The sequence below is a fragment of the Elephantulus edwardii genome, unplaced genomic scaffold, assembly GCF_000299155.1.
Source record: "Elephantulus edwardii isolate Elephantulus edwardi_28Jun2011 unplaced genomic scaffold, EleEdw1.0 scaffold00375, whole genome shotgun sequence".
NCBI lineage: Eukaryota > Metazoa > Chordata > Mammalia > Macroscelidea > Macroscelididae > Elephantulus > Elephantulus edwardii.
In genome coordinates this window covers 1227005-1242900 of record NW_006400125.1, presented here as the reverse complement: position 1 = coordinate 1242900, position 15896 = coordinate 1227005, and the positions used below count along the sequence as shown (strand labels likewise).

Below are 15896 nucleotides of genomic sequence, written 5' to 3'. Positions count from 1 at the left end.
TTATTTCTTTAAATTCCTCTGTATCTGCCAATTCCTTTCTATATAATGACTCAGTATATTCCTTCCATCTTCTTTTAATACTTTCTGGATCATTTAATATTCTGCCCAAAGCATTCTTGATTACAGCAACTCTAGTATAATAATAAAAAATAAATAAGGTATTTTCAATGAAAAAAGAAATATGAGCATTCTGTTTCCATTAAAATTTGCCAACTTGGAAACTTGGTTTTATGATTGTCATGAATTGGAATAAAATTGCCTTCAGTAAGTTTTAGTGGAGTCCCTGAGTGGTAAAGGAAAAAAAATTGTTACAGCATCCAGGTAAACCCCTTTTGGAACAATAATTCAAGGAAATAATTAAGCTGAAGACAGAGATGATAAGAAGTAAATACTTCCAAGTCATTGCCTTCTGCTTACTGAAAAGAAGTAATTATTAACTTGGGAATTCAATAAATTAAGAACACATGGTAAAGTCTAGTGGCAACATAAAAAGCCATGTTGATGTTTCGTTTTCTAACCAGTAAGGGGAAGGAAGGGACCAATAGAATCTGATTAATGCACTTTATGGTTTAAACTGAGGAAAGGTGTGCATCAAGGTTTTAGCTTTTCTCCATAGCTATTCAATCTGTATGCTCGGCAAACAAATCAGTTGAGAAGCTGGACTCTATGAGGAAGAATGTCACGTAAGAATTGGAGGAAGACTCACCAACAATCTGCACTATGCAGAGAGCAAAACCTTGCTTGCCTAAAGTGAAGAGGGCTTAGAATACTTGCTGCAGAAGATCAAAGACCACAACCTGCAATAGGGATTATATCTTAACATCAAGAAAACAAAAATCCTCACCACTGGGCCAATGAGAAGCATCATGATAGATAGGAAAAGATTGAAACTGTCAATGATTTCATCTTACAGCATCCAGGAGGTGTGGAGCTGTCTGCATTGGGCAAGTCTCCTTTCAAGGACCACTCCAAACTACTAAAGTACAAAGATGCCAGTTTGAAGACTAATGTGTGCCTGATTCAGGCCATGGTCTTTTCAGTTATGCATCTGAGAGTTGCACAATGAATAATGATGACAGAAGAAGAATTTATGCCCTTGAGTTTTGGTGTTGGAGAAAAGTACTGAATATTCTGTGGACTGCCACAAGAACAGATAGGTCTTGTAGAAGGTGAAGCCAGAGTGCTCCTTGGAGTCAAGGATGATGAGACTTCACCTCACATACTGTGGACATGTGGCTGGGAGAGGCTATTCCTTGGACAGGGACGTCATGCTTGAAAAGATAGAGGGTCAGTGAAAGAGAGGAAGACCCTCAACAAGACGGACTGACACAGTGACTGAAGCAATACCTGAAGTGGTCAGAGATGATGAGGACGGCACTGGGCAGGACAGGGCTCAGAACTGTTGTTCCCAGATTTGCCAAGAGTCCTACTTGACTCAATGGCACCTAACAACAACAATAGTATAAAGGGGGAAAGGGAACCCATCAAAAACCAGGCAATGGAGAAACAAAATAAAATGGTAAAATTGGGTCCAAGAAGTTGAATAAAGTCACATTAATATGCAGAACGACCTCCACTGAAACAATATTCAGAAAGTCAATAATATATTTCACTGTGCAAATCTGCCAAAGTTAAAAAACAAAAACATGTTTAAAAACAAAGATGTCACATACAGGACTAAGGTCCCCTGATCCAAGCTGTGGCATTCCCGTCGTTTATGTGCTTAAGAAGCCTGGACACAGGCCAAGGCAGGCTCCAAGCGCATGGCTGGCACACATCACCACGTTCCTCTGTGTTTTTTCTCCATCTTTGAAAGGCTTCAGAGTAATAACCACCTTTAGAAAAAAATGAAGGCACTGAAAGTGAAAGAACAATGAAGAGGGACAATTTGATGGGATACAATTATCTCTCTCTGGTGACTGAGGAGGTCAGAGCCACACCAAGCCATCAAGGAAGAAATCCTTCATCACCACGTTCACACTCAACATGCAACCTGTTACAGCAACATTATTCACCATCGCAAGAACATGGAAACAGCCCAGATGTCCAACCACAATCGAATGGATTGAGAAGTGGGGGTGCATTCACACGATGGAATACTATGCAGCACGCAGGAGCACTGATTTTGTAAATTACTACCTAACTTGGGAGGGACTGGAGAGCATTATGCTGAGTGAACTAACTTGGTCCCACAAGGACAAATACTGTATCAAACCATTACTGTACAATGAGTGTGAAGATTCAAGGGTAGACAGGAGGGTGGAGGCAGAGGGGTGGGGATCAATCATGGGGTTGTACAATATGATGGGTTGGGGGTGACTGAGGAAAATGGGAAGGATCTGGTGTGAAAAATAATGTAGGTGAATTTTGTCAATAAACTAGTATATTAAAAAAACCCAACTGAAAAAACGCAAACTTTGCGCAAGAAGAAAAGTCATCACGTTAGGCACACATACCTCTCATTTCCCAGTGCCCAGAACGTGGTTATTGTTGTGAGATGCCGTCTAGGCAAGTATGAATCACGGCGACCCCATGAACAGCCACCCTGAATCCTGCCCTATCCTGTGCCGTTCTCACCATCCTCGAGACACCAGAACACGTCGCTGAAGTCACAGTGTGAATTCATCTCTTCCTCTCCTTTGCTGACCCTCCGTCGTTCCAAGCATGATGTCCTTCCCACGGAGAACCTCGTTAAGGACAAGTCAGAAGTACGGAAGCCGAAGCTTCCTCATCCTTGCCTCCAACAAGCACCGCAGCCGTGTCCTTCCCAGGACATACCTGTTCGTTTTTTAGGCAGTCCACGGGATATTCCGTATTCTTCTCCAACACCACAGCTCAAAGGCATCCATTCTCCTTCAGCCAGTGGATCTGAACCGTGTGCTTTTGGGATTGCAGTGCAGTTCCTCACCACTAGGCCACCAGAGTTCCTATCTAAGAGTTAGGTTTGCACTATCTGATAGTCATTCACCTTAGTGGTAAGGAGTTGTGCCGTCAACTTAAAGGTACACAGTTCGAATCCAACAAGTGGTCCTCAGGAGAAGGCTGGGCAGTCCACTCCCACGTGATTTACAGCCTCTGAAAACCCACTGAAGGGTCAGCTATGCCTCAGTTCTAACTTGATTATGACAAAATTAGAAATATTGTGATCATTACCAGAATGTGACCCAGAGACACAGAGTGCGCCCTGTTGGAACACGGCGGGTGCTGACAGGACTGCACCAAGCGGGGTGTGGCCGCCAACCTTCCACTCAGGGAGCACCTGTGAGAAGAGGGGGGTCTGCACACTTACTTGGGAACCACGAGGATCTGGACGAGGAAGATGCAGAGGAAGATGAGGCAGGCACAGGTGACGTAGTACTTGAAGGCAGGCAGGGCCGTGGCTCGGTACTGCGGGGAGAGGAAACACTGATGAGGTCTCCGGAGGAGATCTGAGGAAACGTCCCCGGGACCGGGACACGCCAACAGTGTGGCTGGAGGAGGTGAGGCCAGAGCACCCCGTGGAGGCCAGGACCGTGAAGTCTATCTCACCTCCCTTGGGCATGCTGCCAGGAGAGGCTGTTTCTTGGAAGAGACATCACGCTTGGCAAGGTGGAGGGTGAGTGAGAGAGGAAGACCCTTAGCCAGGTGGACTGTCACTGTGACCGCAGCAATGGGCTGTGTCAGAGATGCTGAGCTTGGCACAGGAGGGAGCAGCGTTCAGATCTACTGTTCACAGGTCGCCAGGAGTCACGCTTAACTCAATGACATCAAACAACAACAACAACCAGTGTGTCAGAGATGGGAGGATGGCACAGGAGAGGACGCGGCTTCACAGGGCTGCTGTGAGTCACACTTGACTCGAAGGCACCCATCAACGACTTCCACTAGGTCACAGTCCATGCATAAATCGTGGACGGTGGTGGCTGCCTGCTGAGGGTGGTGCCTGTCATCTCACGTTCACTGAGCGAGGATGCAGTGACCGCCAGAGGTCACCTGTCACAGGCTCAGCTGTGTCCCCCAAAGGGCCTCCACACTGGCTGTGGGTCAGGACCTCACTACAAGGCAGTTATCCTTCGAGTTTAAGTCCTGCCCTCCGTGCTGGTGAGGAGGCAGGGCGGGAGGGCTCTGCCACTGAGTCTGGTGCGTGTTTTTGGGGTTCTGAGTCTGTAAATCTCTTGGGGATGAACCTGCTCACACTTCTCTAGAGTGCCTGGTAGACTCACCCCGACCCCAGGGGTCGCATGCTACACGTCAGGCGCAGAGTCTTGTAAGAACATGACCACTCCCCACGGGGAGATCTGTGGTCAGCCAGTGAGTGCGGGGAGGCACGACCCTTGCTGGACTACAGAGCCGACTACACGTAACAGGCGATTCCATGAGGCGCGGCCTGGATCACGTGTAGTTGCAGAAGAGAGCACAGAAGAGAGAAGTGAGGAGGGGAGGGGGTGAAGGGACAGATCTAGTGGGGACCCGAAGAGACAGGTGGTTGTGGCATGGATGAAGCATGGCCAGTCTTAGACGGTGCACGGCAGCGAGGCTATGAATCACGATGCAAAGCATGACGTTTGTGAGTAAAACACAGAATTCTGTGCACAAACCAAAAGACAATACAAGCAAAAGGCAACAGGAACAACAGGGTGTGTCCTTGGGCCCAGGCTCGTGCCCTGGCAACTTGTGGAGCTCGGAGATGCGGAGACAAAGCTTGCACCCCGAGTTGGCTCCTGAATGCAGGGGGCCAGACACCTACACTGAAAGTGCATTCATATCTGTTACAGACATCCACTGTGGTCTGTTACAGCAGCACCAGACAACAGAGACACTGCCCACCAGTGACCAGGACGCTGCCCAATCCACCAACACATCATGAGTTCGTGCATTCTAGGGGATCTACAGGGAGGATGGAGGTGTTTCCTGTGCTTTTGAGCATAGCAATTCTAATGCTAACAGGTAGTGAGGAGAGGGTGTGACCCCTCACCCCGTGACCTTCCCTCTGAGGTGCACAGCAAATCTAATGGTAACAGATACTAGGAGAGGGCATGACCCCTTACCCAGTGACCTTCCCTCTGAGGCGCACAGCCTGGTCTAATGCTAACAGGCAGTGAGGAGAGGGCGTGACTCTTCACCCCACGACCTTCCTTCTGAGGGGCACAGCCAGGTCTAATGGTAACAGACAGTGAGGAGAGGGCGTGACTCCTCACCCCGTGACCTTCCCTCTGAGGGGCGCACAGCCAGGTCTCATGGTAACAGACAGTGAGGAGAGGGCGTGACTCCTCACCCCATGACCTTCCTGCTGAGGCACACAACCAGGTCTCATGGTAACAGACAGTGAGGAGAGGGCATGACCCCTCGCCCAGTGACCTTTCCCTTTTAGGAGCACTATGCGATTTGTGGACACTGATGGACATTCCAGTCGGATCAGCTCCTGCTGGGCGCTGGGCAGGCTGCTGGGGCGGGGATACAGATCTCGAATCACCCTTTGCTTCTACTCAGCTGGGGTTGCCAACGTCTCCCTCTCATCTAGCATGGTCAGCAGGGTGCCACACAGCGGCTCCTGCCTCCCAGGACAGTGAACTGACCCGTGGGCAGGTCTACCACTGGCCCCGTGACCATGACCATGACCTGGAGTTCACGCACGAAAGAAGTCTGACCGAGTGACGCTCAGCCGGTGGTGGTGTGATGACCCTGAAGGCCCGGTGCCATCGGCAGGTGACGGGACCTGAAACGCTGTGCATGGCGCTCATCTAACGCTCACCACAGCACGGCACGCGGGCACCCCGCTCTCAGGGTGAGGAAAGTGGCATCTGGGATAAACTGGCACCTCACTTAAGGGAGGAGAGGACTGACTGACTGTCCCACAGACAGACAAGAGGACAAACTGACACGTCTAGGATCAAGTGCAGCCAGAGTGCTCTGTGGAGGAGAGCAGGGCCGAGCCCCCCTCACATCCTTCGGGCATGTTGCTAGGAGACGGTGCTCCTTAGAGAGGGCCTGATACCTGGGAGGAGTCAAGGTCAGCAAAGGAGAGGAAGACCCTCAACCAGGCGCGTTGACTCGGTGATGGCGACGAGGTGTTCAAGTGCGTCAGGGACGATGAGGACAGCAGGGGACAGGACAGCGATCAGATGGGTTGTTCAGAAAGTCGCTACATGTCAGGGTTGACTTGGTACCAATACTTAGGGGAAGTGCGTTGGCTCCAGACAATTAACACATGAACAACTGCTGGCTCGTGGTAAACATTCACCTCACAGCAAACAGTGATTAGAAACTACAGTCAGTTTACAGTCGACACTCAGTGACACCAAACACTGACCTCAAGACGACCCACTTCAGAACCTACACTGCAGTCACAGCACGAAGCCGACAATAAGAAGGGTTAGTAAGAAAGCGGAAGAGAGTCGTTCAGGTAACAGCAGGAGGCCCCGGGAAGCCTGGCTGGCAGCAGGAGCCACGTGTGGAAAGCGGTGTCTGCAGGCCTTCAAGGCGTGGGAAGAGTCTGTGTCTGCAGGCCTCGGGCTGTTGTTGTTGTTGTTATGTGTCTTTGAGTGGCCTGTGACTCACAGTGACAGTAGCTCTGAAGCCTGCCCTGTCCTAAGCCAGTCTAATTCTGACACATCCACCCCTACTGCCCCAATTACTGTGTCAATCCATCTCATCCAGGGTCTTCCTCTTCCCTGCTGTCCCTCCACCCTTCTAAGCATGATGTCATTCTCCAAGGGCTGATCCCTCCTCGCCAAGCTCCCCAAGTATATGTCAGAGCTTCAGAATCCTAGTCTTCTTCAAGGAGAAACTTGGTTTCACTCTCTTCAAGACAGACTTACTGGTTTTGCTGGTGGTCCATATTATGTTGAAGACTCCTCTCCACCTCAAAGGCACTGATTCTTCTTCCGTCATCGTTAGTCATTGTCCAGCTCTCTGAAGTATTGTAAGTAACCGGGAAGACCATGGCCTGGATCAGGCGCACCTTATCTCTAGATTGACATCGTTGCTTCTCAGCACTCTGTAAAGGTCCCTGACAGCAGATATTCCCAGTGCAATTCATCTTTTGATTTTCTGACTGCCAGTGCTAAGAGCGTTGATTGATTGTGGAGCCAAACAAGCTTTAACTGTTAACAACCTCAATCTCTTCTCCATCCACCATGGTGCTGCCAACTGGTTTAGTGGTGACAACCTCTGTCCCCTTGATGTTGAATTTCAATCCATATTGAAGGCTGCAGTCCTTGACCTTCTACAGCAAGCACTTTAGGTCTTCTTCAGTTTCAGCAATCAAGGTTGTGTTATCTGCATAATGCAGGTTGTTGATGAGTCTTCCTCCAATCCTTATTCCAACTCTTCTAAACCCAGCTTGTATTTCTGGTAGTTCTCTGTCAATGTACTACTCCAGTTGTTTCCGGATAATCTTCAGCAGGATTTTGCAAGTGTGTGGTACTAGTGATATTGGTTGATAATTTCCACACCCTTGTCAGGTCACTTTTTTTTTTGAATGAGAATAAATATGTATCTCTTCCAGTCAGTTGGTCAAGTGGTTGTTCTCCAGATTTCTTGGCACAACATAGTGTGCACATCCAGGGCACCATCTGTTTGCTGAAACACGTTAATTGGTATTCCAACAATTCCTGGGGCTTTTCCCCCCCAAGTCCTTCAGAATAGCCTGAACTTCCTCCTTCATCACCATTGCCTCTTGGTCACATGTTTCCTGAAATTCTGCATCAGCTAATTCTTTTTGGTACGTGACTCTGTATTCTTCGTCCATCTTCTTTTAATGCTTCCTGGACCATTCCATATTCTTCCCACAGCATCCTTAAGTATTGCAACTCATGCCTTGAATTTGTTCTTTTGTTCCTCCAGCTTAAGAAATGCCAAGTGCATTCAGCCCTTTTGATTTTCTGACTCCAGCTCATTGCACATTTCATGAAAACTATGAAAATAAAAAAAACATACGTGCTTGGCCTTTCCACTTTTCCCAAACAGGTGCTGAATAGAAATCTTCATTTTTCATCATGAAGTTTTTAAAAACCCCACAAAACCAACTATTTGTGACCCAAAGCCTCCCCTGCTCTGTGGCTGATCTAACTGCAGGCTTCCTCCTCTGAGTTAACCTGTTTCCACGGTTCCACAATACAGAACGTTCTGAATACGATTCTCACTGCACAGCGTCACGGATGGCTCTGTGTGTCCTCACCAACATGCACACACTGGGCTGGGCCACGTGGACAGGAGGCATGGTCCACCTTCCTCCCGTGGAGTAGGCGGTGGATTCGAACCACTCACCTCTCAGCCTGATGTTACTGCCATGCCTCCAGGGATCCTTTGTGTAGAGACACTGTAAACTTGCAGGAAGGGCTTCACTTTCTCTGAAAACATGTTCTAAGAAAACTGCACATGGAGTCAGCAGATCTTTCCTGCCCCTCCCTGTTGTCTGGACCCAGGCTGGCTCCTGGGGTGCTGACAGCTGAGGCCACTGGGGTTGGGGGGTGGGGAACTGGGCATAGAGGAGGAGGAGGGCACAGCAGATGTGCGCAACCCAAGCAAGGCCTGGAGAGCCCGGATTCAGCTGGAGGATTTACGTGTCACGTGTGCATATGCGTGTGTGTGTGTGTGTGTGCGCGCGCGCGTGTGAAGGCACAAAATAAAAACCAGATGACCACAACTCCATGAAGGAATTTTTAAACACCCACATTTCAAAACAACCTACGGATTCAGAAGAAGAAATCGCTTACCTCTTTCTCCAGTATTTTGTTGTAGAAGAGGAGGGAGATTCTCTGGATGTCTTCAGACTTGAGCCACTGCCTGGGAGGGAAAGAGGAGAAGCTGATCACACAAGACGCCACCCACACACGGGGAGCGGCTTCTGCACTTGACTCCTCTCTAATAAGTCACGGTCTCTGCCTTCAGTTGTGAACCACTCAAAACAGATTCTGCTATTTTGTTAGACAAAGCACAGAGCCAACTAAAAGGATGTCAAACCGAACCCACTAATGTCGAGTTGGCTTAGAAAAAAAGGTAAAAAGAAAGTTATTTGCGTGAAACCAAGCCCCATTGCTGTCTCGTGGATGCACCCATCACTGGGCCACCTTCCTTCGGGTCCGGAGCTTGGAAATCTCCGCAGGAGAAAACTGCCTCTTCCTTTTCCCACTGAGCAGGGGACAGCCTAGAACCGCCGACCTTTGGGTCAGGAGCACACCTCACAGAGCCCCATGCCACCAGGGCTCCTGACCAGGCAGAGTCCACACATGGTTATCCACACAGTGCCGGCGAGTGTGCTAAAGAGGGCACTTACTGCCAGCCTGGAAAACCCCGCCATGGCGCCTTCCTGAGGCCAGTTAAGCTCAGCTTGTCCAGGTGAAGCCACTGGGTGACGCACCATGCAGAGGACTCACCTGGGGCTAGGATGTTCACCCAAGACATTGGAGGTCCCTACTCACACCTGGGCTGCTTTACACAGAAGCTGTTCTCGGCCACACCACCACACCCAGCACCCAGACGCCTCAATGCCACACTCACTGAGCTACAGTACAGCACTTTCCCTCTTAAAATACAAGGTGTCGAAGACAATTATCACAACACGCGGGCCATGGGTTGGCCTGTGTTCCCCTATTGCATGTTCTGTTATGAAGCCAATGACGAAGGAAGAATGAAGAATCGATGCCTTTGAGTTGTGGTGTTGGGAAAGAGTCCTGACCATCCCGGGACTGCAAAGATAACAAGTGGGTCTGTCCTGGAGAAAGGGAAACCAGGGGTGCCCCTCGGAGTCAGGGATGGTGAAACTCCATCTAACATGCTTGGCCAAGCTGCTGGAGGGGCCAGTCCTTGGAAAGGGACATCATGCTTGGAAAGGTGGGGCGTCAGCATAAAAGAGGATGACCCTCAAGCGGTGGACTGCAACAGTGACTGCCCCAACGGGCCTGAGCGTGTCAGGAAGTGGAGGGATGGCACAGGACAGGGTTCACAGGACAGGACAGGGTTCAGATCTGTTGTTCAGAGGGTCACATGAGTCAGTCACACTCGATGACACCTGACAAGAGCAACCTTTAGCTGTTGGTTCTCGGCTACTAACCTCACAATAATAACAAGACAACAAGAATGTGTTCACCAGACAAGGTCCTGACTCTCAGTCCACTGTCACCATCTCACGAGTACCCTCTGTGATGGCAATGAGGCGGGATTCGAGACGGTCACGTGATGATGTGGTGTTGCTAAGTCCCTCGAGCCGGACTCTACTCACAGCTGGCCCTCCAGCACAGAAGGAGACCACCACCTTTCTCCCCAGGAGAGGCTAGCGGATTTGGACGGCTTGTCTTGGAGTTGACGACACCATTCCTTACCCACCAGGCCCCCGGGGCTCCTCTGTGGAGCTGTAGCCACCATTCCTGTGATGAGATCAGTGGTCGGGTGTGAGAGGTGGGATGACACCCAGGTTAGGTCACAGCCCTGGTCTCATAGATGGGGACTGGCCCACAGCTGACCTTCTGGTGGGTTTTCAGCGGTGGTAAGTTACACGGGCGGAGACTGTCCGTCTCTCTGCCCTGGAGCGGCTGGTGGACTGGGGACTGTCGTTCAGTGTCTTAACACTGGGTCACCGACCGTATCTACAATCCTATCATGGGGGCACTCGCTGACCTTGGGAAATCCTACACTGACAACCACTGTCCATGGCAAAGTCCATTTCCTCTTGGCCGCAGCCCTTTTGTTTGGAAGGTCCATAATGGTGGGGACCCTCCAGGCATTTGGGACGTGCCAAGGAGTGACGCTGGGCCGACGGATGTAGAAGAAAACAAGGACGGGACTCAAGAACAGACCCAGAGAAAGCCTCCCCCTGGAGCTGCTCCTAACGCCAGGCTTCCACCCTCCTAAACCGTGAGAGAACATGCTCTGTTTGTCAAAGCCACCCCCTTGTGGTACCTTGTTAACCCAACGCAGAAAGAAAGCGGGGACATGAGGAAATGAATTCGGAGAGAGAGGTTGAGGCAGAGGTCCTCTCACAGCTCAGCACTGTAGAAAGGCCCCTTTCTCTGTCTCCCTAGGGTTTTTATTTCATTTCAGCCAATAATAGAAAAAAGATTCCTAGCTCGTGAGGCTCTATTTTGCTTATCCGTAACTGTTGATAACGTAACTTTTGGTGAGCTTAACTCTTAAACCAAAAATCAGGATGGTTTCAAAGTTCAGCACCATCCTCTCTGGTGGGAGGCTGGGGGGAACCTTGTGTTTGCAGAGGGCACCCAGTATCACCTCTGGGGGGGATCGGGGGAACCTGTGTTTGCAGAAAGCACTCAGTATCTCCTCGGGGGGACTGGGGGGAATCTTGTGTTTGCAGAGGGCACCCAGTATTGCCTCGGGGATGGTGGGAAGGTGGCAGAATTCTCTGCAGAGGGTCCTCAGTCCTGCCTGGACTCTGAGCTGCGGCCCGGCTGTCACTATGCCGAGTTGTCCCCAGTACCTGTGTCGGAGGAGCTCTAGAGACCTGAGGCCACGTGAATGCAGCACCTCATCAGTGCAGACGCCTGACCACGGTGTCCCTACTGTGGCTGGGCCGTGACATCAGCATAGCTCTCTGAAGCCGGGAATGTAAGTAAAAATGACAGAGTATGCATCCTGTATACATTTACGGACTTAGAAATGGGATTTAAGAAAGACCTTGTAACGAGAGAAAGAGCAGCTTAAACAAGGGCCCGTGTAATCCATAACAAAGAAGGTTCTTCCGGAACAGCCGGAGCAGGCAGGCCCCCAACTTCACGGATGAGCTTCGGCAGCCCCAAGTCCGTCACAGGGAGCGCGAGGGTCTGTGAGGAAAACGGTGCCCGGTTCCGACGGCTGGGGCGTTGGAGGCCAATGACCAGGCTTTTCCTCACCGGCCCAGCATGACCCGGCCTGAATGTGAGTTAGCAGACAAGCACGCTAATATCTGCACCACTCAGGGGCCGAGTCAGGCTCCTACCCACAGTGACCAGTAAACCCCGTCTAATCCTGCACCGTCCTGTCCAGTCCCAGGTGGGCTGAAGCCCCCTGCCCACAGCCACTGTGACCCTCCGCGTCCCCCGGGGTCTTCTCTTTTATCATGTATGAGGTTGCGTTGCAAGCACGGGTGGTCCGACAACATGCCCGAGGCATGGGAGATGAAGCCTCGCCGTCCTGGCCTCCGAGGACACTCTGGCTGCACCCCCAGAGCGCTGTCCAGCTTGTCCTACGGCAGGCCGTAGATATTCAGCATTCTCCTTCGATATCACAGCTCAGAGGCACCAACCCCCCTTCCCTCTTCAGTGAAAGGAGCCCGCTGGGCTTTCGCGTAGTTGAACAGGCAGCAGAAACACCGTGCTATCTGCTTTATTGGTTGAGATTGGTTGGAGGCATCAAAAGCTTGGTTAATATTAAAAGGCCAGAAGATAAAACGTTAAATAAACTTTTATCATCTCCCTTTTCCAAACTGTGTACTTATTACTGAATATCAAGCTATGCATAATGTATGCAGGTAACTTATTAAAACCAGTCTTTTTTCCATCTGGAGAAGGGAGAATCTAATTTAGAGGAGCTCCGGGATAAACAGGCTCAGAAATGAACTAAGGGGGCGACGAGGCTACGGAAATGGTCAGCACGTCACCTGCAGGTTTCCAGGTCCTGGGAGGGCACCTGTGCGTGCAGGGGGGTCAGCCCTCCCTCCTCGAGTGCCCTCCTTCACCCAGGGTCTGGAATCGGCTGTGTCCAGCCCCCCATCCCTTTGTCCTGATTTTCACTGCACGCTCAGTTTGCCGGTGGTGGTTTCTTGTCCGAATAACTGATGAGCTAATTCTCACACGCCGCCGGAGTTAGCAGGGTTATATTCTCCCAGCAGACGTCGCCCACCTCTGGGGTCTGTGAGCTGACCAGCTCGTGCACCATTTCACAGAGCTCTGGGGGCCTCGCAGCTCTACTGGCTTAGAGGGAAGGAACTGTGCTGCCAATGCAAAGATAGGCAGTTCAAATCCACTGGCTGCTCCGCAGGACAGAGCAGGGAAATCTCCTCCCACGCGATCTTCTGCCTCTGAAATCCCACTGGAGCGCCAGGCATGGGCAGGTTCCAATGTCACAGGCCAACTGGTGGCCGCGTGGTAAGAAGCTGCTCTGCAATCCCAAACGCACAAACACACGTGGTTGTGGTTCCATCATTTCAGAAAGGTTTGCAAAATGTGTGGCAAAGTATTTCCCCGCCCCCTAAGGAATGGATTAGTTTAGCAAGAAAGGAAGAAATATAGGTAGAGGCAGATATGGAAGCAGAGAGATGTCAAGAGGGAGAGAGAGAGACTGAGAGAGAGATAGACAGACTGAGAGACAGATAAAGAGCTACAAAAGCATAGAGACAGAGAGACCCACACAGAAAGAGAGAAAGAACCAGGGACAGACGTGAGCATGACCAGCTGCGCAGGGGACAATGCAAGTGTCTTGTGGGTATTCTAAGTAGTGTTCTAACCCCCAATTTGGATGAATCGTTGCATAGAAAACGATCTGCTTTGCAAACGTTCATTCAAATCACGAAAGGAGATGGCTAGTAAATGAGGGAATCCCCCGGCCAGCCGGGGCAGGTGTATCTTAGTTCTCAAGGTGACACCTGAGCCCTGCACCACCTCAGAGAGGCTCTTCCCACACATGTGGAGCAGAAGAGGAGGGTGAGGAGGGTGGGGACAAGTCCTTCACAGAGACGTTGTGTGTCTGCCCACTGCAACCCACGTTTGAGTTCCTGGTCACCAGGATACAATGAAGAGACCAGAATACTTCCGTATAAAAGCCAACAGCAAACCCAGCCCCACCGGCCGACTGTGCCCCACAGACTCCATGCGACACGGCAGAATGGCCCTCCAGGGGCCACGGCGGGGAGAGTCCAGAAGTGACTGCGCTGTTCTCCTGCAGAGACGCTGGGCTCTAACCACTGAGCCCTCAGTTAGGATGAGCGCTTAACCCCCGTGACACCGGGAACCCTAACTCCTCACGTATCAAACCCTTAGATGGAAATGGGAGTCCTACTGGCCAGCAGATGAGTGTTCAACCACTGTGCCACCAGGGACCCTCGTTCTCCTCCGACACCCCGTTCGACGGCAGTGGGCTCCCTCACTGGGGCAGCGGCCAGGAGGCTGGAGAAGCCGTAGTTCTCGGGCCGTGACGGTAAGTGGTGGCTTCAGCCCAGCTCCGTCCACTCTTCCACAGTCGGCTATGGTTGCTCTGTTCTGTGGAGTCAGAACCGACCCACAGCTGGCCCGCCATCAGGTTTTCTGAGGCAGCAAATCACACAGGCGGAGAAAGCCTGCCCTCTTCCTGAAAATGAGTGTCAAAACTCAAACTCAAAAAAGGAGGCGCTTAGGTGGTTAAGAGCTCAAATCCAGGGCGCTGACCCCAGGAAGGCCCTCCGTGAGTGAGGGTCAGGAGGAAGGTCCACGTCTCCTTTACCGCCTGTAGGCTGGCATTCCTCAGAGACCTCCATGTGTTCTGGCCTTTCCCTGGGCTGAGGGGCTTCCCGGTGCAAGTCCAGGTTCAAGGACACAGCCCACCAACGCCGCTTCTGTCCTGGAGACACTGAGGGCCCTTCCTGGACGCCTTCCTCTCTTACCTGTTTTGAGCTAACAGGCCCTACAGATCACACCCCAGGGAACCTCCCCTCCCTTCAGCCCAGGGCTATGACTTAAGGGGGATATTGCACCCTACAACGCTCACACGTGACTGGCTCATCTCAGATAACACCGTGGACATGGCAGCATCATGACACGCCTGCCTTGAATTCTGCCCCAACAGGAGAAAGATGGGCAATCTCCTCTCAGGAGATTTACTGCCTCTTCAAACCCGCCCAAGCGTCAGCTCTGAGTTCTGACTGGACGGCAGAGTTGAATTTATTCGTTGAGTCCTGCTTCTAAAGTTCAAGGGAGCAACTGAAAAGACCGAGGTTCTAAACCAAGTCATTGCATTTCCACTCGCTTCCCCTCCGTGGGAAAGTGGCACCATCAACAAGGAAGAGCGAGGAAGCGCTGCCTTTGAACTGGGAGGCTGGAGAAGAGTGCTGAGCACCCCACGTACTCAAGTGAAACCAGAGTGCTCCCCAGAGGCAAGGACGGTGAAATTTCATACCACATACTTTGGCCATGTTGTGAGGAGGGGCAGTCTTTGGAAAAAAGTCGTCTTGCTAGGAGAAACAGAGGGTCAGGGAGCGAGAGGAAGACCCCCAACGAGATGGACTGACAGAGAGACGCCGCACTCACTGGGCTTGAGTGTGACAGAGATTCGAGGATGGCACAGTATAGTGTCAAGTTGGGATCTATTGTTTAGGGGAGCTGTGAGTGGTAGCTGACTTGCTGGTACCTCAAACCAACACTAATCCTTGCCCTTAACACGACAGCGGTGAGGGCTGACTGCATGCAGGAGGATCACAGGACCCTGAGACTGACAGAGAAGCCAAACTGACACTGTTTGGGAAGGCACGTGGCCCAGTCAGTGGCAGAAGTCTAATCCAAACAACAACACCTTGGAAAAGGTCAGGGGTCTGCTTGTGACAAGTTCGCTGCTTAAAGCCCCGAGGGGACAGGTCTACTGGACACTTGCTGTGGCTGGAGATCTAGTGTGGAAAACTGACCAGTGGACCACAGCAAGCTGTTGTTGTGTGCCCTTGGTTTGGGCATTTGGCCAGGGGAGCCGGTTACTGGTGCTGGACACTGATGAAGCCCAGGGTCGGGGAGTGTGCGGAGTCCCTGGTGAGGTGGACTGGCCCAGCAGTGATGACAATGCCCCCCGAAACGGCAGTGGCTCTGGTGATGACCCAGGATGGGCACTGCCTTCCTCTGTGACACATACAGTCCCTGTGAGACAGCACGGACCGTGGGCTGGACTGCAGTTTGGTCTACGTGGGGTCAGGGATGTCTGAATGCCTTTCCCCAGTGTTCAGTGCTCAACAAGCAGCTGACATCTGT

General features: G+C 51.3%; 1 protein-coding gene across 1 annotated transcript in view; it reads right to left on the bottom strand.

Moving 5' to 3' along the window:
• The window catches only part of ADCY2 (adenylate cyclase 2 (brain)), a 388416-nt gene that overhangs the window by 77743 nt on the left and 294777 nt on the right, over positions 1-15896 (bottom strand). The window contains exons 12-13 of the mRNA XM_006902167.1: positions 8697-8766; positions 3290-3387 (exon numbers count right to left, since the gene is read on the bottom strand). Coding sequence (XP_006902229.1) covers positions 3290-3387; positions 8697-8766 — 168 coding nt within the window. The remainder of the gene's footprint in view (positions 1-3289; positions 3388-8696; positions 8767-15896) is intronic.